Raw genomic sequence first — 25,958 nt, 5'->3', positions numbered from 1 at the left:
CCTTGTTAAAACACAGATTGCTGGGTCCCACTCCCATTCTGATTGAGAATGTCCAGGTGGGGCCTCAAAATTTAATTTCTAACAAGTTTCCAGGTGATGCTTGTGATGCTAGTCAGGGGACCACACTTTTGAAAAACACGCTGCTGATGGAAGGAATGAAGTAGATTAATGGTAAGTGTACTGTTTGGTCTAATCTTCATGATGACCATGTTTAACTTTGTAGATTAATATAATATAAATGTGAGAATCCTTCATCAGAATATAATATATATCTAGTGAGGAGACAAACTGGGTAAAAATAGGCACTTCAATGACAGCCAGTTACATTTTCCTGACCCCCCTACTCATTAAAGAGAAAACACATTAATTTTATTTTACATTTTTAAAAAGGGTTATAATAAACTAACAATTCTGATGGTGCTCCTATAAGTACTCTATGGTATAGAGAAGCTATCCTTAAAATGTTTTCCTACATAAGGGCTAAAGTTTACACCCTTGACAAACTCCCAGGGATGTTCAAGGAGTACCTGCTATAACTCTACTCTCATTCAAGAAACAGAGCAGAATGAAAATAAAGAGCCACATTATTATAAAAGCAGTCTTGAATTTATTCTAATTAATTAAAAACATTCATTAGCAGGTTTTATTTTTGTATTACTTGGAAACATCTTTTAAGTAATCATAACACTTCTGTGTATCATAACAATATGATTAAATGATTAAAGACTACTGCTAAAAAGAAAGGGAAGATGCAACCGAGAAATCAAAGTTAAAAAGGTATCTCACTTTTGCTTGGGAGATATGATATTACTGCTAATGTACATTTTCCTTTGGTTTTACATCTCCATTCCTGGAGAAAGCAGAGAACTTTTGATATGAAAAGGTGATACTCCATTTTGCTTTTCAGTTTAAGTTATACAATATTTAAATAAAATCTGGTTGTGATGAGAGGTCAAAGGAGATAGTATAATTTTAGGGAGGAAGGAAAAAAAGAGTATAAATTTAAATACTGCAGACAATTTCATTTCTCATTCCATTTTATGAACATATATTTCACAATGAGCATGAAATGGTAAGCTGAGTCGTTTGCTCTCACAGTTAATCTCAGTTCCAGTGGTTGATGAATCACTGTGCTAGGTATGGCACTAGTGTTTAAAGGTAATTATTTCTCTTTACAATTATAGCACAGCTCCTAAAGCAAGCCAACGAATTTATCTGGCTCAAAAAAAGGATTTATTTCAATGCTGGAGTAAAACTGGTTGTTGGGCTTACTGAGAAACAATTATGTCTTTGTATAATACATCATGTGTGATTAAAAGATTTCCAAGTGTTTTTTCAGTTTAACTAAGAAAAATCTCACCATTTGCTAACATTTAGATCCCAATCCTTGTTCAATAGCCAACTTGAGTACATAGCAGTGAACACTCTCCAGAATTACAACTTTTCTCTTTATACTCTGAGTTATTTTTCATATTATTTTCCTTTTTTATCTTTTTTATTTAATAATTTAATTTGTTAATTAAATTATTAAAGCCCAAACCTGGGAACTCAGGTAAACAAATAACTTTAAAAAAAATAATAAATTTAGAAAGGAAGAGCTTTATTTCTTTTTTTAACATTTTATTTCAGAGTATTACAGGGACAAATCACTTTTTCACAAAAGATTTTCATGAGACTACTTATCTTTATATTTTACTTATATAAACAGCATACTTTAAATCTCATTCCAGGGAAAGGTGAAAGAATATTGATATATCTATGAGTTATTAGAATTTTTATATATGCAATATAGACTTATTCATTTTTGGTATTATGTAAAATGTGACAAAGTTGTCCCTAATGGTAGAGTATTGGCTATATATGTCTTTCAATCTACATAGAAAAAAATGTTACTCATTCCAGCTTATCAAAAGTTGATTTGCAGATATGGGGTAAAAAAGATCTAACATGCCACATGGTGACTATAGTCAATAATACTGTATTGTATACTTGAAATTTGCCAAGAGAGTAGGTCTCAATGTTCTCAACACATACCCACAAAAAAGACAACTACATAAGGTGATGAATAAGTTAATTAGCTTGACTGTGGTAACCGGTTCACAATGTATACATACATCAAAACATCCTATTGTATACCATAAATATATACAATTTTTATTTGTCAATTATATGTCTATAAAGCTGGGAAAAAATAAGAGGTTGAAAGATAATTCCATTTGAAATTATACTAAAATGTCTGGCCAGTGAACTAGTGAATATATTACTATAACAGCCTCTTTTCTCTAGGTAGTCTGGGGTTTTGTTTTGTTTTGTTATTGTGGTTAGTAGTGTTTAATATAAACAGAAACATAATGGCTACCCTCCCAAATCTATATGTTGGATTTCCACTATATTAACAATCGTGAAATTATTTGGTTTACTTAAAGTAGTGCAAGTTTTTAATGTTCATGTCACAACATGACTTTAGGTTGTATATAAACATCTTAACTGAGACTAAAAGAAATAAGGTCCTATGCTAGGCTTATAAGTACTATTTGCAAATGGCTCATAGCCAATTGATTTTAGAAAGTCTAAAACTTTGCTCTTTGCTTTGAGATGTGGTAATTCTCAATGGTGGCCTTTTTAAGACCCATCTACACTGGAAACAGGTAATTATCATGTCCGAAGTTCCTTTTGTGTAAAACTGAATTCTCACCAAAATAGGCACATGTGACAACAAAGTGAGAACAGGAAATAGATGAAGTAAAGGAAATAGAGTGAGCAAAACTGCTTAGAAAGGAGAAAAAACAAAAACAGCCCCCTTTAATTTTAATTTGAATTATTATCAGCTGTTACATGTTGTCATGTTACATACCACCCTCAGAAGTTTTAAAATTGGGAGCCAATTGGGAAGGATGAAAATGAGTACAATACTTTGTCAAAACAAAACAAAATCCAGTATTTCTACTGTCTTGAGATAAGCTAATCTAAATAGAAGTTCCAAAGGTGAGGTGAGAGAAAATTGCATACATATAAATATTTGGAGGCTATGGCATACTGCAGATTGAATTAAACAACTTGCTCTCTATAGGATTCCTCATCTAAAGGCTGATATTAATGTTACTAATCTCTCACTTTGTGATCAGGGTTTTAATACCTCATTTGTAACCTAGTAACCTAATAGTCCTTCATTATTCATATATTATATGAATATCAGCTTTTGTTCTTAGGCTTCCTGAAATTTATCTCTCAGTTTTCCATTTGTAAAAAGAGGGTAATGATATTTGCTACCCTTCTTATAAGTCTAAAATATTAATACAATAATGCATCTTTGGTTAACTAAAAGAATGTTACAATTTTTATAATGCTAGCATGATGTTATACACCACATAAACTTACAATGCCCTGAAAAAGTTTTTATTTCTTGTTTTCATTCTACTAGAGAGCTAAACATGAATTGTTTAGCCACATACTTCAATAAGAAAACAATATTCACATCAGAAGTTTTTATTTATGGTACCTTTCTTAAAAAAACACCTATCGACAGTCTCTATTTAAATAGTTAACATATTCCTGTATTATATAACACAGTGGAGACATAATTTATTACTTCTCTTTTTATAAGTTAAGAAATAGACATACCAATAAATTCTTTGTTAATCCAAAACCGCAGAGTAGATCAACAGAAAATTCCAGAAGGGAACTCAGGCCTGTAAACTCAGATTCTGAACTTAATCCATTAATCTAATATTATGTGCTTTCAACTTATAAGGGACTATACCCTATTCAGACCTAAGAAGGATCTTTGTACTCTGCTTAAATGTGATAGAACACATAAAATACTCAGTATCATCCCTAACACATAGCTCAACAAATGTTGGGTACTCTTAATTGTACTAAAGCACAAATCTAAAGTCACCTATGTTTTAGAGATTAGTGTTATGGACTGTAGTCAAAGCAATTATGAAAACTAAATAGTTCTATCAGGAGCACTGTAGCACAGAAGCTATGAGTTCATCTGTTTTTGAGTGTATATAAATAGTTATCAGAAGATGTCTGAAGAATGCAACATGCCAGCAACAATCTTGCAAACTTAACAAAGATTTATGAAGCAGCAGTACTTTTGGAGACATCAATTACCAGGAAGGGAGCCTGGGACATTACTATAAAACCTCTGAACAGGTAGATTAGAAAAATAGTATGGGAAGCTTCAAAGTAACTCGTGAAGAAAAAAAGAATACCACCTCCTGGACTTAAGCTTTCACCTTAAATCTAATGGAAAACAGCAATGTAATTATGCACCCAAGCAAAGATAAAAATACACAAGCAAGTGTCCATAACTACCTGTGATAAATAAATTGTTCAAGTTAGTAAGCCAAATAAGTTTATATCAATTTTTAAATTTTCATAACAAAATACACTAAAAAGTATAGCTGTAAAAACAACAGATCCTATCACTTCTTTCTTGTCAGGATGGGAATAAGACTACGATGGTGTTAAACAGGGGAACATGAAGAGGCAATATTCCACTTAGATGAGGTCAATGTTTTGTTGCTCGTACTAAAGACAGAGATTTTATAATTGTCATTTTAAATCAACCATTGTTATACTTCATAGCAAAAAAACCCTATTTTTTTTGTAGAAAAATATACAAATACAAGAATGGATAAAATAATCAGTGAGTTACAACCTGGAAAAATATAAAAGAACAAATTATTTATTAAATAAACTAGGCATAAGGTAAATGAAGGAAACTATTTTACCTTTATTATATTGACAGAAATATCTTGACAAGGGACTTAAAAACATATAAAACAAAACAAACAAAAAATAATCAGAGGCTTAATTTTAAAAAATTGTTCTAAAAAGAGTTGCAGCTAACTTTTGCCATTGAAAAAGGTAAAATTGCAGAATGCAAAAAAAAAAAGGAACCTAAAAATCAAAAGTCTTTAAAAATTTCGGTTCTTAGAAACACTCCAATTTGAAAGCTTGAAAAAATTTTATCCTATGAGATTCTTCCAAAAATCATAATTTTTGTATGTGGTATTTTTTTTCTTTGGTATGGAATTTTGGACTGAAAGCTCCAAATCAGGATCTGTAATTTAAGCTCTAAAGAGCCAGACTCTTTTAGAACATCTAATCTAGGGTATGGTGCTTAGAATAAGGCAGTTCACTATCCAAATAAGGCCTTTCTAACCTTCAGGTTTGAGATTGAGATGTAAAAATAGAAACCATTCATGAACGAAAAAAATTACATTTCAAATAACAGAGAATAAAGTGTATGTGTGTGTATATATGTATAAACACATATACATATGTGTATATACACACATATACCTGAGGATTGGGATTATGTTCTTCAGGTTAGGACAATAGGTAATGGAAAAGTGACTTTATTAGGGCCACTGGTGGGAATAAGGAGGAAGTTGGTTGTATCTACTGGCACTAAAGAAATTCTATCATTCAGTCAGAATGGATGGAAATGACTATTCCCACTAATACACACACACAGACACTCACTACTGAGGCTGCTCATTTACAATGTTTTCTCCTTCAATGATACCTTGATGTTCATTTTAACCCAATGATATGCTCTAAAAGTTATACCCCTAAGAGTGGCTCAGGTTATACAAGAGCCAATCCAAATTTGAGAATTAATCAATAAGGAATATTTTTAAAATTCAGGTTTATAAGACAAACCTGAAAGATTTTATAAGCAGGCAATACTACTTCATACTGAGATGATTATGAACAGACTTGACTAAGGTCTTCTCTTGATCTCTCTTCACACAATAGAAATTAAATAAGCAAGAGAAGAAGGGCATCTAAAGCAGAAAGAGTAAGTGGGGCATATGGAAAATAACATTTTACTCAACACTCTAATAGGAAGGACAGGCTGCTCCTATACCTAACCAGGTTTGCCTCTAGGAAAAGACAGATGGCAAAGTAATAGGTGAGGGTGTGAAGCATGATAACATTAGGTTATGTCATGTCCTGGTCTCTCAGGGCTTTCTTTTCTTTACTATTAACACAAGTTGCCCAGAAGCTATCAGATTTTTGGTGATTTTCTCTGAATCCACAGCTCCTTCAAATTCTATAGTCTTTATTTTTTTTTTGGTTTTTATACTACAAATGATGGGTCTGTGTAAGGAATATTTCCCTTAATCGCTCTGACCTGTCTTTGACCATCAGCAGCAATGACAAAGAAAACATAAAGAGAAACAGTAGTTCTTTAAACTGGGAAGGAATCAGAATTAAAAAAATGAAATTAAGGCATAGTATTCATTTCCAGCATCTCAAAATAAGTCTGGCCTAAATCAATCAGGGAAAATGTAGGTCTACTCTTAAAGTTATTTATAAAAATGTTATTTATAAAAATGTTATTTATAAAAATGGAGATAAAGTCTGAGTTGTTCTTGTGTCATTGAGAGAGGTAGGTTAGGAAGCTAAAGAAATAGTAATTAACAGAAATCCAAAACCGTTAAAACAGCAAAGATTAAAGCAAGGAATGAATGATACGGCTCATTATCATAATTGAAAATTAAGCTCTGAATTAATTAGCTACTACCTTAGAGCAATATGAGACACTATAATGTTTTGAGTCTAATATGATATATTCTGTGCATAAATGTTTAAAGATAAAAGGAAACTGATTTTGGTTAAAATATGGATAAGAATGATGTTAGGCTCAAAAATGAGTGTTTCCGATATTGATATATTAAGATCATTCTATGGATTGCTTTCAAATTTTTTTCAATGTTTTACAATTAAGTGGAACAGCAAAATTGTCACAAGTGAGAGGTGAAACTATCATATGTGAGAAATTTTTTAATGTACTATTTTTATATTTTAAAAATATACTATTGTTATTATATGATAGAAGGTTTTAAAAAATTGTTCCCCAAAACATCAAAGTGAGAAGCTGACAGCAGTAAAATCTGAAAGTACTGAATACCTTAAGAAGAGAAAATATTATAATATTTAAGAGATGTTTAATCCAGTTACGATATATTATAATGATTTCATTGAAATATTAGTAAATAAAGTCAAACATGATACCAAAGTATCAAGTATCCCTGATACTTAGAAACTATCAATTCTTCTCTGTATTCAAATCAAATATATCTTAAAGAAACCAGAAAATATTTCTTAAAGAAACCTTAATAAAAATCACAAATGTAATGGCTACATGGCATCCCAGGATTTGATGTCATTGTCCTGACCTAGTAAATACAGTCTAAGTGCTCTCTATCCAAAATTTAGAGCAAGTTTCTGTACTATATTGCAAACCTTAAAGCGGACACTTCACATACGTACATCACAAAATGAAAACCTATAGAAAGTAATTTCCAACATAAGCCCTGTACTTCCCTCAACCATGAAAAATTGTATCAAAATTACATTTTTGGATATAACTCCTCTTTAGATGTCAGTGATAAAGGGAGAATTGAGGAAGACACTTTCCACTAATTATAGAGTATTTTTTTTTTTTTTTTTGGAAAAACATTCCTTTCTTTTAGATTGAGGGCTTTTATTTTTTTAATTCAAGTTTTTATTTCTACTGGATTATAATTTATATGCTCTTTCACTTAGTCTTTTAGTGATTTTTCTTGACATTTTATCACACATCTAACTAATGAAATCTAAAATTAAACTGTATATAGTCAGCCCTTTTTATCTGTGGGTTCTGCATCTGTGGATTCAACCAACCACTGACAGAAAATATTTGGAGAAAAGAAAAATTTAATAAAGTTCCAAAAAGCAAAACTTTAATTTGCCGCACGCTGAGTACTACATTGAATCCATGCATATGAAGTGACATATAGGCATTGTATTAGGTATTATAAATAATCTAGGGATGATTTAATGTATATGTAAGGATGTATATAGGTTATATGCAAACACTATGCCATTTTATATTAATACAAGGAGTGATTTTAGTATCTGCTGGTGGGGTAAGAGTGGGCGTTGGGTGGGCAGGGGGTGGGATCCTGGAACCAATCCTCACAGATACCAAGAGACAACTATATTAATCTGTCTCCTGATCACTCATTCTCAGCTTAAATGCTGTTTTTGTCCAGCATTTTGATTTTGTCCTTTCTTTTTAAATTTCTAAAAGTTACAATTACTAATATTTTATACAATCAATGTTAGTTATAATTTACATATATGTTCACTACTTTATTTGTTCATTGTTTCTTCTAGCATCTCAGAATATTCTTATGTGAGAATTTTCCTTCTTGAAATACAGTATGTGTCTTAGTTCCTATAGTGAAAATCTCTTGGTTATATACTTTATTTGTAAATGGTTTATTTCATACCCATTCTTGAAAGATATTTTGCTTGACAAAAAACCCTCATTATTTTCTTCAATGCTTCAAATAGTATTCTACTCTCTGTTTTATTCCAATGTTGTTGAAAAGCCTACTGTCATTTCTATGTAAGTGATCTGTCCTTTCTCTATGTCTACTTTCAACATCTCCTTTATCTTATTTCTGAAGCTTCACTTCATGTGTTTAGAAATGGATTTCTTTTATTTATCCTTCTTGAGATACACTATACCCCTAGGATCTCTAGATTCATGCTTTTTTAATAGTTCTGTAAATTTTACAGTCATTATCTCTTTGATCATTGCCTTTCTGCCATTCTATTCTCTCCATTCTCTCCTTTCGGGTCTCTGTGATGTAATACACTTTGAACCTTCACATTTCATTTTCTCATATTTCCCATCAAACCATCTCTATGTAATTATATCATTACATTGAAATTTTTGACACATATGATAGACTGCCCTAATTTATCATTCTTGCTAGACTTTCTAGAACAAATAATAATGGTGACAGTGACTATCTTTCTCGTTTCCAAATTTAATAAGAATTCATCCAGTGTTTTGCCTTTATTATATTTGTTGGTTTTTGTGATAAACACTTTTATCACATATAAAACTTTTCTTTAATTTTAGTTTACTATGTATCTTTAACATAGAAAAAATACACTGAATTTCATGCTTTTTTGGTATATATTAAGATGATCATATCATTTTTTGTAATTTACCTAGTAATGATATAAATGGAATTAAAGGATATCTAAAATTTACTGTCCTTGAATTCTTAAAATAAATCTTACTTGGGAAAAAGCGTATATTTTAAAAAAACTTGTTGCTGTATCAGGTTTGCATATATTATTTTAATATTTCTATATATATCTTCACATATGATCAGATCTATAGTCTCTTTATTATCTATATTGTGCTTTGGTATCAAGGTTTTGTTACCTTTACAGAAGGAGTTGGGATGTTTTCTTCATCCTGTGTTAAGACACAGTTTAAATAATGGAGGAATAAGACAGGAATTACCTGTTCTTTAAAGTTTTAACTGAACTCACTCATAACACCCTACACTTCCTTCTTTCCATTCTCCTCTCTTTTCCTAAAATTTGCAATAGCTATTTTGGCAATTGACAGATACTAGGAATTAAGGTATTTCTCCACCCTTGATAATATGAAATTAGAATGACAAGGGATATGATACAAAAAATAATGGCAAATAGAAATAGAACTCTTTTTGCTAGCTAATTGCCATGCTTTTAATATTCTCAAGGACCCCAAGCAGAAACTCAAATTATGGAGGCAAAAAATATAATGCCAAAAATCTGTTTTTTATAAAATTGATGCAGAAAAGTAGAAGAAAATACAAAGCAAGTAGCTCCCTGATTTTTTTTTTCCACCCTTATAGCATTCTCGTCTTTGAATCTTTGTTGAAACTATCAGGAATACTTTTTTTTTTTTTTAAAGTAATAAGCAAGAACAGAAAAGGCAAAGTGGTATAAAGGACATAAGAAACCAAGAAAGGGAGACAGCGGCAGGGTAGGTATGGGATAAGAACTTATCTATTGGGTACAATAAATACTGTTCTGGGGATGGGTACACCAAAAGCCCTGATTTAAGCATTATACAAGATATCCATGTTACAAAAACACTGTACTCCCTTAATTAATATTTCAAAATTAAAAAAAAGGAAAAGGAATGTTGGTGCTAAAATGATGTGTATTTTGTTTTCAAAATCTGAAGTTTTCAAAACAAATTAGTATAAACATTATCCTTTACTTGATTTTGAAAGATTATAGTAAATACATTAATTAAAAGCATAAAATTTAGAATTCATAAAAATTTGGGCCAAATACAGATACTCCTAAAAATAAACAGAAACAAACCAAAAAACCAAGTATGAGAATATGCCTGTGGTTCTTAATTTGTGGAGGAAAGACCCTGTGGTGTATCACAACAATTGGAAGCTTTCCTCCAATTAATGCAAAAAGCACTGAATAAACAATGAATACTAATTCCTATTTATATGTATTATAACATTTAATGAATATAGATGTTATAATTAATAAGATACAAATTCATGTAAAAACCTTGCAGAATTGACTATAATTTAAAAAATAATTATATATTTTATTCAGTCAACAGATAACAGGTATAATTACTGTTAGGTCAGGGTTCATTAATTTTTTTTAAATGTTAGTATTCACCATTGAAAACATAGATAGGCAGTGCTCTTTTTATCAAAAGCTAATTGCTCTCATTCTCCAGGACACAAAGAGACAACTAGCTTTGACCATTGTCTCAGATAGCAATCAACACATCTTTGAAGTACTGATATTTATTACCTGGTGACTATGGGGAACTTTCTGACTCACTCTGCCTTTATTCTCTTTAGGGATGCATGCACAAACAAAATTAAAGCAGACAGTAATCTCCCAATCTAAAGATAACAACTGGGAACTCAGTTAATTCCACTTCAGACAATTTCCTTCTTATTCATATTGTTGCAATATTTTACCCCCTTTTTCCTTTCCTCTCTCAACTCTTATTTTTAACACACACACACACACACACACACACACACACACACAGAGCCCTTCTCACTCTCCCTCACTTTTCCCTCCTGAGCTGGAACCCACGTTAATTGTACCTAAATGGATAGATAGTGAAATCCTGAAACAACAAAAAAGGAAGCCATACTTTTAAAACTAAAATGAAAACAAATAAATGGCTAGGGCCATTACCCTTTAGCCCAGACTGCCACCAAGTTCTTTTCTGATTCTCCATAAAGATTTATCAATTTATTCTTCTCAACTAATGATATCTGTTTTTTCCACAAGTTTAAACATTAAAGATAAAATTGGAAGTTATTTTGAATTCACCTTTAATTATTAACATTGAATTCTATTATTTTTCTTTATTGTACATATTTGGTATTTTAGTAACACACAGATTTTGAAAGTTGCCTCAGAAAACGAATCTCTGTGGCTCTTATACACAGTTAGTCCAAAAGTGCTATTAATTCTATCCAGAGTCTGATATCGCCTTCTACCCTCACCTGCACTGCTCTCATCGCAGCATCTTTTATTTGACCACTATCCCAGTGGTCTCCTGATTGGTGTTATAGCTAAGTTTACTCCCATCCAATACATTCTATTCTGCTGCCAAAGTGGTCTTTCTAAACTGCAAGTCTTATTATATTCTTCCCTTTCTTAGCATTTTTCAATAAATCTCATTTCTTGCTAGAAAAAAAATCCAAATGCCTTTTATATGACAGAGATATCCTCCATCACCTGACCCTACATACCTTTCCATTCTCTCTTCCTACTTCTCCCTCAAAATCCATTCTGCAGCCCAACTGAACTATTGGCTAACTTATGGTTTCAGCCATTGTGCTTTTATAGTAGAATGAATTAATAAATATCGGTATACTTATAGATTGGACTACCATACAATTATAAGAATGAACAACTACATGAAACAATATGAATCAATTTTACAAATATAATGTTGATAAGAATCCAGACATAAAAGATTACATATTATGTGATTCCATTTATACAAAGTTCAGTAAAAAAACAAAAGTAATCTACCCGAGCTAAAAGTTAGAATAGTTACATAATAATTACTTTTGAGCATTGGGCTGTGACTATAAGGGGCTCAAGGGGCTCTGGGATATTGATAATATTCTGGTTTCTTGATATGGATGTGGATTATACAGGTATGCTCAGTTTTTGAAAATCCATTAAACTGTAACTATACTATTTGTGTGTTTTTTGTAATTTAAATAAGAAATAACAATTGAAAAAAACTAATCCTGGTATCATTTCTTCTGTAACAGTTTCTCTAAACTAAGTCCCTCAGGCAGATTTTATTTTTGCTAATACATCACATTTTGTTTATCCAATTCTTTATGTTCCCAAATAAAAATATAACTTTCCTAACTTTGAAGACATTAAGTCTTTCTATCCATGTACCCTCAGCTCCCAGTACAGTGCCTGGCAGTTAGTGAGTACTCAACAATATTATATGATAAGAATTTTCCAATCTCTGCATTAACATTTTGGGCCAGAAAATTCTTTGTTGTGGGGGCTGTCCTGAGCATTGTAGGGTATTTAGCAGCATCCCTGGGCTCTACCAATCTAATATCCATAGCAACTCTCCACCTGTAACAACGAAAAATGTCACCAGGTATTGCCAATGTACCCTGGGGATCAAAATTGTCCCTGGTTGAAAACCACTGATACACATACATGTTTCTATGGGAAAATACAAGCCAAATATTAATTCACTTACCAAAAAGCTTTAGGTTCTGAAATGGTTTGCATGTTAAGGGCAACTAACTAAAAAAACAGGCTCTTTTGAATACCGAAGGGCAAGTTGAGTTCTATGTGTCAGAAAAAGTTCATAAAATGCTTTAAATATCTAGATAATCAAATATAATTCACATTACTTACATGCTAGAATAATGTTTTCTTTGAAATTCCTAAGCAGAAAAGTGAGTTTGCCAAGCAAAGTAATTCTGTAAATAAGTTTATGTATTTGGTACTTTAAAAAATGACTGCTAATAAGTAGCTAAGTGTATTCAATGTCCTAATTCCAAAGTATTTTGCAAGGTTTGTATCTATGAACAGACCATTAATTGTAAATTATTGAGGTTCAGTAAGTTTCCATGTGCTAAATATTTAACAGTGAACATTCCATAAGAAAAGGATAGTTAGAAAATAAACTATCATGTATCAGCTTTGTGGGGAAAAAAACTCACAAAGGGCAGAACTAGCTTATTAGAAAAACTTGTGTTTGTATTTTATTAACTTTGCTTCCAGATATGTTTTTGAGCTTGATTTGTCATAAGATTGTGAGTAATAAAACAATTGAGTACCATTATGTTAATGGAATTTGAAAAAAGCAAAAATGAACTGGTTTATAATTATGTGTGTTAAAATGATATAGCTAAAGTATAAATCTGACCTTGCCAAAATTATTTCCTGACAACCAATTCCTTAAACTCTTTGTGATTAGAATCAGTACTTAAGAAGAGGCAACTGAGCCAAATGAAAACTGAACAAAACAGGCAGTTTATAAAAGAAGAAACAAAACTGGACAAATACAAGAAAATGTTTAATTTCATTAGTAATCTATGTCAATAAAAATGTAATTTTTCACCTCTTGGTAAGATTAAAAATGATAATGGATGTGCAACCTCATAAACTGATAGTACATATATACAAATTTGTACATATATTCTAAGAGGGCAATTGGTAATATGTATTATGAGAAGACTCCAAAAGCAATCACAGTAACAACAAAAATAAATGACAACTGATCAAATTAAAAAGCTTCTGCACAGCCAAGGAAACAATCATTAGAGCTAACAGACAACCTACAGAATGGGAGAAAATATTTACATGCCATACATCCAACAAAGGGCTGATAACTAGAATCTATAAAGAAATCAAGCAAATTAGCAAGAAAAAAAATCAAACAAACCCTTTAAAAAGTGGGCAAAAGACACGAAGAGAAATTTTTCAAAAGAAGATAGACTAATGTCCAAACAAACATGAAAAAATGCTCAACATCGCTAATCATCAGGGAAATGCAAATCAAAACCACAATGAGATATCACTTAACTTCAGTGAGAAAGGCTTTTGTCAAAAGTCCCAAAACAACAAATGTTGGCCTAGATATGGAGAGACAGGAACACTCATACACTGCTGGTGGGACTGCAAATTAGTACAACTTCTATGGAAAGTAATATGGAGATGCCTCAAAGAACTAAAAGTAGAACTACCATTTGATTCAGCAATCCCACGACTGGGTATTTACCAAAAGGAAAAAAAGGTATTCTATAAAAGAGACACCTGCACTTGAATGTTTATAGCAGCACAATTCACAATTACAAAGATGTGGAAATAACACAAGTGCCCATCAATCCATGAGTGGATTAATAACATGTGGTACATGTATACCATGGAGTACTACTTAGCCATAAAAAATGGTGAACTAATATCTCTTGTATTAATATTAACCTGGATGGAGCAGGAGACCATTCTTCTAAGTGAAGTATCAAAAGAATGGAAACACACCACACGTATTCCCCATTAAATTGGAACTAATCGAGCACTTATGTGCACATATGGAAATAACATTCGCTGGAAATCAAGCAGGTGGGAGGGGGGAAGAAAGGATGGGTAAATTCATACCTAATGGGTACAGTGTACACTATCTGGGAGATAGGCACACTTATAACTCTGACTTGAATGGTACAAAAGCAATTTATGCAACCAAATCGTTTGTACCCCCCCACTTTTGAGTCAGTTACTCCATTTTAAGGAACTATTTCTAAAGCGATCATCAGAGGTGTATATGATAACTGATATAAAGAGAATGTTTGTGATAGGAAATAGGAAAGAACCTAAATGTTTAATGATTGGGAAATTAAATTACTAATAGCTTGTTTATACTCTACAGTAACTGACAAATCCCAATTTTTTGTAGAACATTTATTACATGGAGGAGAGCTTACATTATATGAAAAGGAGAGTGGTTAAGAGCAATGGCTCTGGAGTCAAGACTACCTAGTTCAAATTCTAGCTCTATTACCTTCTGCTTGCTCTGTGATCTAGGTCAATTTATATAATCATTTAATCTCTCTAACCCTAATTTTCTTATCTGTGAAACAGTGCCTACCTTGTAGGTTTGTTGTATGAATTAAATAAGATATTACATAAAGTGCTTATCACAATGCCTAGCACATAGTAAGTGTGCAATACATTTTAGTAGCTATGGTAACAACTGGGATATCTCTAAGAAACTCAAGATATAAACCTGTATATATGTGTGTTTCCGAAAAATTGTGTAATTTAATCAATTGCTCCTAAGTAATAACTATAGGTTGGGATTATTGGTGTTTTTTATATATTTCATTTTGCTTTTCTGTATTTTCCAAATTCTTTTTTTGGCAAAAACTATATATTATTTCTATATTCAGAAAAAAAGGAGTTATTTGAACACATATCATATGGAAAATAGTGTGCTCCTAATATTCTAACACTAACCAGAAAGTATGAAATTTGAAGACAGATTTTCTTATTGATAAAGAAAGAGGAACTTTCTATAGATGGTCTTCAGTTTTACTTTGTAGTTACTAATCTTCATGAGAAGCAGGATATCTAAGCAGACTTTGGCTTTTATCTGTCTCACAAAATTTACCTTAATTTTGATCAGAAGATTAAAAAAATAATTTATAAGAGATACAGTATTTTCTTTTAGGATCTCCGCTTGCAATTTCTACAAAGGGATTATTACCTCTGATTGCAAAGTAAATACACATTGATTACTCTACTATGGTTATGAACAAACCAAACAAATTTTGATTCCTAAACATCTGAGGAATCAAATCTGAGCAGTTTTTATGCTGCTTATATAAACAGAAAACACTCTACGTTTCTTCATAAGTACTAAATATTGCAAGAGATCTAAAAAGCATTCCAAGACAAATACAAAAAGTTTGGTGGTGGTTTGTACTTTATAAACATCCAAATATCTAACTACTGAACTTTTCAGGTATTGATTTTGATGTACATGAAATCAAAGATTGTTAAATGTAAAAAAGGAGCTTCATATCAAATAATTTCTCTAGCTGAGGTACTTTATTATACTTTCCCTCAATGATCTCTTTCTCACCCACCTGATCTCTTATGCCATAGGGATAGTGAATTATTTTTTACCAGCAACACTGAAATAGTAGGGCAAATGGGGGGAAATGATATTAGAGGGTATAAAGACTGGTTATCAGTGCCTGCTATTGTTATTGTTTATATTTAAAACCAAAGAAATCAACCTTCAGAAAATGTTCATGTAAGGAAGCTACATCTTTAACCACATCTTTTGCAAGATACTGAATACATTCTGTTGTCATTTAGTAGACAAAGAAAAAAAATAAAAGAAAAATTACATGAGTTGTTAGAGAGTAGTTACCTACAAAGAATCTCCTGATTGCAAGGAAATTTAGAAGTTTCTCTTGTTATTAAATATAAAAAGGACTTGAAGCCTAATAAGGATGAGATAGAAAAATTACCTTCTCAGATTAACTTTCATACAAAGGAAACACATTATACACTGTTTTCAATTTAGCTTTCTTTGAAATAAAAATAGTTCAGAGAACACAAGAAAAGAAAAATCTAATTTATTATTAATAAATGAGTTTAATAAAATGATGTTAGTCATATTTTATTTTATTCCAGATCTTTAAAATATCTGTATACTATGCTTTTTTGGCTTTAAAAATGTTTTTCAGAATGAACACAGGTAAAGCAAAATCTTTTAGAATTATTCATTATTGTTAAGAAAACAAGCTAAATCTAGAGTTAATTTCTATTTTAGTGCTTTTCTCTTGACATGAGAACTTTGATTTTCCCATAGCTGTGCTATTAAAATAAATAACTTTAGGAGGACATCAGGAGAAGGAAGGAAAAATAGGTTACTAAAACTTATCCTAAGTCCAGCTTTAAAGGAAACAACGTGAAGTACTGAGCAATAGGAATGAAAGCTAACTGCTCTAAAGACTGAAGGCACATATCAATATAGAGAGGACAAATCAATTCCTAGTTCAGATGACTAGTTAATCAAGTCCATAAAAAAACTAATGAATATGATCAAGCCTTCTGACACCAGGAATTCTGGTGAGTTTCAATTGATAATGAGGCTAAATTAAAATCCTGAAGATTTTCAATATTGGGATAAGAGTTGTACCTCAGGGGGAAAAAAATCCCTCACTATGTTTGCAATTACATTCAAGAACAACCTCCTGGACACTAGTTGTCTATTTATCTCTAGCCACTCTCTACTCTTCCACTACAAAGCTAATAAGGCTGGTTTAGGTAATGCTATTTATTCATAGGTACCAATGAAATCACTAATCTGTCACTGAATGTTCTAGGCTTTAAAATTAAACAGATTTCGATTGGCATTTAAGTTACTGTCAGCACCTTCAGTCATGATGAGATTTTAATACAGAAGACATTCTTATTCTTTTTTTTTTTTTTTTTTTTGAGACAGCGTCTCACTCTGTTGCCAGGGCTAGAGTGCCATGGCATCAGCCTAGCTCACAGCCACCTCAAACTCCTGGGCTCAAGCAATCCTACTGCCTCAGCCTCCCAAGCAGCTGGACTACAGGCATGTGCCACCATGCCCGGCTAATTTTTTCTATATATTGTTAGTTGTCCAGTTAATTTCTTTCTATTTTTTTGGTAGAGACGGGGCCTCGCTCTTGCTCAGGCTGGTCTTGAACTCCTGACCTTGAGCGATCTTCCCGCCTCAGCCTCCCAGAGTGCTAGGATTACAGGCATGAGCCACCACGCCTGCCCAACATTCTTATTCTTGAATCAATAATGTTTAGAAGAGTTGAAAGGATTTCATTATATACAACCACTCTGACTTGAACATTTTCTTCAAAGAATTAGATGAAAAGAATGAAATTTTGTGGATGATAATAGAAATGTGTTTTTTGTTAAATGTCTTTTTTCCCCCTCTTGAAATGTAAGCTTCTTGAGAGCAAGGCCTTATATCTTTGTGTTACATACTCCTAGAAGACTACATGGTATATAGTGCAGCCTTTCTTAATAGGTTCTGAGAAAATTATTGTATGTGGTGAAATAACTTATATCCTATGCATATAGAATGGTATTAGTTTATGTACCACTCTTTGTAGAATTGAGAAGATAGTCACTCAAATTATTTTCTGTGTCTGATAGTTTAGATGAGGAACCTCAGTTGAGAAAGGGTGGATAAAATATGTAAAAATCACCCCAAAAACTGAAGAATTAACAAGTGAAAACATACTACTAATTGACTAAAAGTCTTCTTTCCTAAATCCATTAACTACTCCAGTTTTGAAAACAAGAACCAATTCTTTCTAACTTTTGTAATTCCTATAAGGTCTAGAACACTATGGTACAGACTTCAATTTAAGTCACATTGTGTTTCACCAGTGGATTAACACATACACATATTTACACACATGCATACATTACCTAAATCATCTCCCCAATGTACTGAATCAGAATCTCTGGGGGTTGGGCCTTGGAATCTTTTTAGAAAAATATCTATAGATAGAAGGCTGAGTATTCAAGATAAATGATCACAGAATGGAAATTAATTTCTGTTTCCATTGCTGTTTCCTCTAAACATGACATGGTTCCCTCATCTCAGTCATCTTGACTTAAACCTTGCCTTTCAAATGCCTACCTCTTTTTCCCTTTAAAAGTCCTCATTATTCCATTTCAAAGACATGCCATCACTCTCTCTCAAAGTTGATATTTTTCTTAAATTTAACCTTCTTCAGAATCATTTTTGCTGTCCCACAAGCATCTAAGATCTGAGTTATTTTAACTTCATTCTCTCTTTTATTCATAGAATATAGGGTCATCTACACTTAACACTTAGCCTTCTGTAGCATTTCTAAAAGTTTATAATTTTTTCTGCTCCTAATATTAATATCTTGGATTTATCCATCTTTCATGTTAATCATGTAGGTTCCCTGATCTCTTTGCTACTAATTCAATTTGTTCTTAAATAGACAAAAGTATTAAAAGCTAATGAACTTCACTTCTAGTTATATAACCAAAAAACAAAACAAAACAAAACAAAACAAAAACCCCAGATACTTGCAGACCAACATTCATAGCAAAATTATTCATAGTAGCTAAAAGATGGAAACAACCTAAGTCTCCACAGAGAAACTGATAAACAAGTTATGGTATATACCTATAATGGAACATTAGTCTTAAAAAGGAATGAAAACTGTGAATGTACTAAAACTACTGAATTGTACACTTAAAATTGATTAAAATGGTAAATATTATGTTATGTATATTTTACCACAACAAAAACTTAAAAACTACTGAAATAATTTTCTTGATTTTCCTAGAGCAGCATTTTTCTTGATACTGATGAATTTTATCCCTATTAAGAAAAAAATTTTGAAAAATCCCTGACCATATTTTTTAATATTCCCTAAATTTATCACTCTTTAGAGTTTTCCTTTTCCTTTTTATTTTTGTAAAAATAAAATAAAATTTAATATGGATACTCAGCATTTTCCACACTTTAAGCACAATGATGCTGTAGATATATACACACACAGAACACTTCAAATCTATAAATACACATGTGCATGCACACATACACACCCCACTTTACATCTCCTCCTTAGACTCTTGCAAATTTTACCAAAATTCTTCTCTGCTTCTTGTGTTTGATCTTTCATGTACATATAAGTGAATGAGACTACAAGCTTTACAAAAAAGATAACTTTATATTGCAAATTATTTTTAGATGCCAAGTACTTTGCAAATACAATAATGGGAAAATATCAATTTCAAAAGTTTACTCAACATACAAGAAAAGATAGCTTAAAAGGAGGGAAAGATAAACACATCAAAAGGATCTGTAAAGAACTGATATTACATAAACTATGGGGAGGCTGAGAAATGACATTCTCAAACGAAACAATGGAGCATGGTGGAAAGTTGCTTTAATCTGAACTACAAAGAACTATAATTCAATTTATTATTTTTTGAGATCATACTTTTAAAGTTTCAAAAATTCTGGCCTTACTAAAAAATAAAATTAATACGAATAATTTATCCTCATAAAACCCTGGAAAAATTAGGGAAAATAAATTAAGAAAAATAAATTTAGTATATGAAAAATTATTGAAAGATCCCATACACAAGGAATAATTATACATAATATATGATGTGAAAAGATGACTGAAGCAAAGATGATGAATTAGAAAAGAACATGTATTCCTAAATAAAGAGAAGAATGTGGAATTATATAAAAAAGCAGAAAGGACATGTGGTATTGAGTTTAAAAAGTCAGTTTAGGAGTAAACTGGGCTGTGCTGATAATAGCAAAGCATTTTCCTATTTCTAAGATATATTTGGATAATATGTAGGCAAAACTTTTCTTGAAAATGAAATCTGTTCAGGGTTACAAGACAACAGAGGAACAATGCCAATGATTTATTAGATGCAGAGAACTATAAAGGAGGCAACATGAGCCAATCAGCAAGTTGCAAGTAGGAGATGAATGCAATGTCTTAAGTAAATTAATGGGGCAGCCACAGGCAGCAAATAGAGGAGGCAATAGTCAAGCAAACTCAGTCAGCAGTCCAACTCAGTGGCTCAAGGCAAGTGGAGAGGAACAGCGGAAGTATTCAACAATCTGCACCTACTTACAATATTACAGGCATAGATTGGGCAGGGCAAGGTCACGCCGCAGGCAGATGGTGTAACACTTGGTAGGCCATAGTACAGGGAAATGGTAGGAGATGAGATAGACGATGCTGGGCAGTCTAAAATGCTAAAATAGCAGATGGATATGGCAGTACCAGGCCATTTGCTAATGGACAAAGCATCATTGAGTGAAGAATGCAAATCATTCAGCAGATGAGTGAAGTGAGGCAAAAAGTAGAGACAAAAACCAAAGGCAATCAAGTACGAAGACAGAAAAGTAGAGAAACAATGATAGATCATCAGAAGCAGTTGGGTAGGGTAGTGACAAGCTGTCAGCAGAGGAACAAAACACCATTCAGGAAAAGATGAGATTGAGAGTGAAGCAGTCCCCTGAATTGGGTGTCTTTCATCTAGGAAACAGTAATCGATAAACTGCATATGAGAATCCACAAGAGAACAGCACACAAATGGAAATAGCAGATGGATCTGAACTCTATTGCCCAGGGATACAGAATGACCCTAGAACATAGATACATAACAATCCACAAGGAAACTAAACAGATGGGGAAAATGGGTCCAAGCATTTTTTATGATGATAAAAAAAAATCAAAACACTAAAAATTATTAATCTGGAAATGATTGGCTGGGATTGAAGTCTTCGCTTACCCCTTTCTGGAGCCCACAAAATGGGAATGGTGGGAATTTCTGCAGCAGAAAAACAGAAGAGAAAAGGGATTTCTGACTCCCAGTTTGAGGAAAGCAGGTCAAATTTAGGGCTGTATGAACTGGTTCAAGGAAATAAGAACCAGCCTGAACCTTCTCCCCTCCTCAGAATCAAACCATTTCTGAGGTTTGGAAAAGATTTAGTAAGCCCTCACCCCATCATTTCCCACAACCTCCCCTTTCACACTTACCTCCAGTGCAAACAGATTCCAGCAAGGAGGTACTTGGGAAAATTCACTCTCCCATGTTTACACCATCGAAAAATTTGAGGATGGCCAACTAACAGTACTTCCTGTGTAGGTCAGGTTTTTGACTCAGTGGGATCTCTCCCACTCTTTGTGAGTAGGCATGGGAATAGATACTAGAAACTACCTACCTCTTTGAATGTGCATGAGAAAGGAATCAGGGTCAGTAATACTAATAAATAAATAGTAATATCAGTAATTACCTTAGCGATCTAATCAATTATCATGGCTTTAATTCCATTTATAATGTTGAGGACTCTAATATTTCTAGACCATATTTTTCCTCAAAAGTCCAGATGCATATCTAACTACAATTCAACATCTCCACTTGAATATCTAAAGGCAATTCAAGTTTTTATGACCGAAGTAAAATTCCTGATCATTCCCCTCAAACCTACTTTTCCCACAGCCTTTTCCATTTAAGTAAATGGCAACTCTATCCTTCCAATTGCCCAAGTCAAATCCCGGGTCTTACATGACTTCTCTCTTTCTCTTATTCCATCTGTTACCTCTCCCTATATCAATAATCTACTTCTCATTACTTCTACCTCTATCATTGGTCTGAACCACTATCGTTTTTAACCTGATTTATTTTAATAGTTTCCTCATTGCTTTCTCCATTAAAATATTTTAAGTCAGATCATGCCATGCCTCTGCTCCATTACACTAAGGTAGCATACAGGTTTTACATGATCCAAGACTTTTCCCCTCTCCTCTTTAAGGTCTTTGTTCAAACGTCACCTTAACGATGGTTGCTTGATAGATGGCTCTATTTAAAATTATAACCTTCTTTCCTGCCTAAACTACCTATCCTCCTTCCCTGGTTTTGTTTATCCACAGAACTTAGCATTTCTAATACTATACATTTTACTTGTTTTTTTTAGGGTTATGTCCTACCACTAAAAAGTAAATTCCATAAAGGTAGGAACTTTTGACCTCTTTGTTCATTGCTATACCCTCAACATCTTGAACAGTGCCTGGCATAATTATAGTGGGCTTTTAATACATATTTGAGTCCATGAAGCATTAATTTCTTATGGTGCTTCTCCTTCCTCAATCTCAAATTTTTGGAGCATTCTTCTGAAAGCTCACATGCTATGGCTTATGAATTAACAGAGCAGTGCTGATAGGAATGTTCTAAAATAGGGGATGGCAGACTATAGCCCATAGGCCAAATCCTGCCCACTGCCTGTTTTTTGTATGGCCTGCAGCCTAAAAATAATCTTTATATTTTTAAATGATTCAAAAAAATCAAAAGAATATTTCATGCCACACAGAAATTATATGAAATCCAAATTCAGTGTCTATAATAGTTTTATTAGAACACAGCCAGCCTCATTCATTTATATCATCTATGGCTGTCTTTGTGCTACAGATCTGGTAGAGTTGGGTAGTTGTGACAGAAACCACATGGACTATAAAGTCTAAAATATTTACCATCTGGACCTTTAAAGAATAAGTTTGCTAACCCCTATCCTATGGTATTTTGTATTAATATTTAGAAGGCAAAGAGTAACAACTACAGTTTGAGCAAAGATAGATTAGAATTTATGGTTAATACTGTTATTAATTTTGCCCATGATATACCTTTGGAGGAAGGTACATTTATACTAGGGTTTGCTTTCAATATTATATAAAAAGTAGTCCTTTCATTCCTCTAAATACAATTCATTACTGATGGTGATATTCATTCATCTATCTACCCCACAGAATGGCCCCATCTTAAGGGAGAGAGTACAGTATTAAGTATTGAAAATGGCAAAACGGGAGTGAATGAAAGAGGAAATAAGTAAATAGGGCCCAGAAATAGAACTCATATCAAAGTATTACATAATTAACCAAACTTCTAAATAGATACCTTATTTAACAATAGTGGAAAATTAGCATGACATGAATCTCTTTTGAATCTTAACTGGGTTATTACTAAATTGACCTCATTATAATGGGATTGCCTGTACAATGTAACCCTGAATCACAGCAAGCAAGAGACATATTATAATAAGACTCCATTATACTTATACAATACTCAAAACAATTATTTTCTCATTGGTTCAAATACCTACATTTTACAAGAAAGTACTTGAAAAATTTGCAAATCCATATTTAAAATCACCTAATTAAAAGTGACCTATCTTTTCCTTCCATAAAGTCTCAGACTGAGGATTATTCTATGCAAAGACATTCTATTATTTTTTGCAATTAAACTTACGGTAAGTGGTGAAGAAGCTGAGGGAAGACACTTAAATTATCCCAATGACATCCATCACTATAATGTTATCTTCATTCTTCACAGAGGAGTATAATTTACTTCCTCATATTATCAATTAGTCCTTCCAACATGATCAATTACTTCTTCTGTATTGTTGCCCTTGGTCTTTGGTCTCTTGCTCAGTGAAAGTGACAACAGTTCATCTTCAAACTCCATACTTCCAAGAGGTTTACTGCTTCATTCTACACAGCATCTTTTGAAGGAACTTAGATCCTTTCTGCTAATTCTCATCTGTGTGCCATTAATGATTATCTGAAATAATTCCTCCCTCCATTGGATATTTGTCCTCTATTCTTTTACAGCAGCCATTCTCTTTCCAAGTTCCAATATAAGAAAATCATACTGGTAAAATATTAGAATCATTTAAATTTGATTGTCATTTGAACCCACTTTCTGACTCCCTATCAGATTCCTTTTATGGCAGGTAATAACATAAAGTTACAAATCTTCTGCTCTTGTAATACAGTGATATTATTCAGAGAAGTTCATAGTACTTGACAGATATAAACTCATTTTCATTACATTATATTTTATGTGAAAAGCAACATTAAGTTCCTTTTATAGATGGATATATAATTTGTATTCTTGATTTCAGTCAGTAATGAAGAAAGGAATATCCTGAAATCTTCATTCCTGAGACTATGTCTCTGAATAAGTCTGCTTTTAGCATTTTACACTGGCAAAATATTTAATGATATTTTGTTGTCAATGTCTTAGCAAATATTTTACAAAATCAAAATATTCTGGTATGCTAGCCTCTGTTCATTTTACAAGAATAGGCTTGTAAGAGTGAACTAGCAGGTGATTTCAAGATTTTATCACTGTGATAAATTCAAGGTATAGTAAGCATTTAGCATGTCCTCTCTGATGTTTCTTTTTCCTTTTCCACAACTATACTATTATGTACTTTTGATCCTATATTGTTTGATTTTTTCCCCCCGAGAAAAACGGCAATATTTATTCAGCCATTATCTACTTACTTTTTAAGCTTAAAGCTCTCTGTCTACATATGCACACACAAATATTAATTAATAATTATAATTAATTATAAAATTATAGTTATAATATGTAATATATTAATATGATAATAGCACATATTTATGTAACAAATAGTTTTTGGTGCCTTATATTTTATGTAATATAACTACCCTATGAGGTAAGTACTCTATCTTCATTTTACACATAAGAAAACTGAATTATAAAACCTTAAGTAGGTTGTACAAAGTAACATACCAGGTAAGACGTGGATCTGAGATTCAAACCCAAATAGTCTGTGCTTTTAGGCTGTGTTATGCTGCTCCATAAATGGTTATATGGGCAACACTATTTTTTTAGTTAGAATTCTAATTAGAAATAGAACTTACTATAATTTGTATCTATACCTATTTGTACATTTACTCAAGATATGATCTCTCTTTTCTGTAAGGGCCCCATAAAAGCTGAGAATATATTCTGGTACAGAGTAGGCATGTAACTAGGACATATATTTTTTTCTTTTTTTAAATTTCAGCATATTACGGGGGTACAAAAGTTTAGGTTATGTATATTGCCCTTGCCCCCTCTCCCCCGCCAGGACATATATTTAAAGGGAACTGAAGATGTAATTTTATTTGTGGGTTCTTCATACATGAAATTTTTGTTTTTGCTTCATTCTCAAAATTCCACAATTCTGACCTTGAGGAAAAATGTATTCTTCCCTGCTTATTTTTTAACTTTAATTTTTAATTGTATGGATACATAATAGTTGTGCACATTTATGAGGTACATATGATATTTTGATATAAGCATACAATGTGTAATGATCAAACCAGGGTAACTGGGATATCCATCACCTCAAGTATTTATCATTTCTTTGTGTTAGGAACATTCCAATTCCACTTGTTTAGTTAATTTGAAATATATCTTCCCTCTTTAGTGCTGCTATGTGGTATAGGAGCCTTCAACCTAATGTTTTAAATGCAAAGTCACTTATTGCCCTAATTACTTTATTTATCTAAATGGTCTAAGTTTGTACCTGTAATTTTTCCACTGGCACCATTTTACTATGAAGCTTTTCTTTTTAATGAATAAATAAAATAAAGGATGTATGTCTTGGGGAAAGTCTGTGCCTGGTGGAAAAAAATGAATGCAAAAATAATACAAAAGTAAGTGGACTTCAGGGGAAAATGTAATAT

At 32.2% G+C, this 25,958-nt stretch overlaps 1 protein-coding gene across 12 annotated transcripts in view; it reads right to left on the bottom strand.

The window, feature by feature from the left end:
- Positions 1 to 25,958, bottom strand: part of GPHN (gephyrin) — a 540,339-nt gene that overhangs the window by 260,096 nt on the left and 254,285 nt on the right. For 3 of the 12 annotated variants that reach the window (XM_069487828.1, XM_069487899.1, XM_069487876.1), the window contains exon 5: positions 21,214 to 21,252. The exons of the other annotated variants lie outside the window; for them this stretch is intronic. In XM_069487828.1, the coding sequence (XP_069343929.1) occupies positions 21,214 to 21,252 (39 nt within the window). The remainder of the gene's footprint in view (positions 1 to 21,213; positions 21,253 to 25,958) is intronic. 12 annotated transcript variants of the gene reach the window in all.

Source organism: Eulemur rufifrons, chromosome 2 (genome assembly GCF_041146395.1).
Source record: "Eulemur rufifrons isolate Redbay chromosome 2, OSU_ERuf_1, whole genome shotgun sequence".
NCBI classification, from domain to species: domain Eukaryota; kingdom Metazoa; phylum Chordata; class Mammalia; order Primates; family Lemuridae; genus Eulemur; species Eulemur rufifrons.
This window is presented reverse-complemented; position numbering and strand designations above follow the sequence as displayed.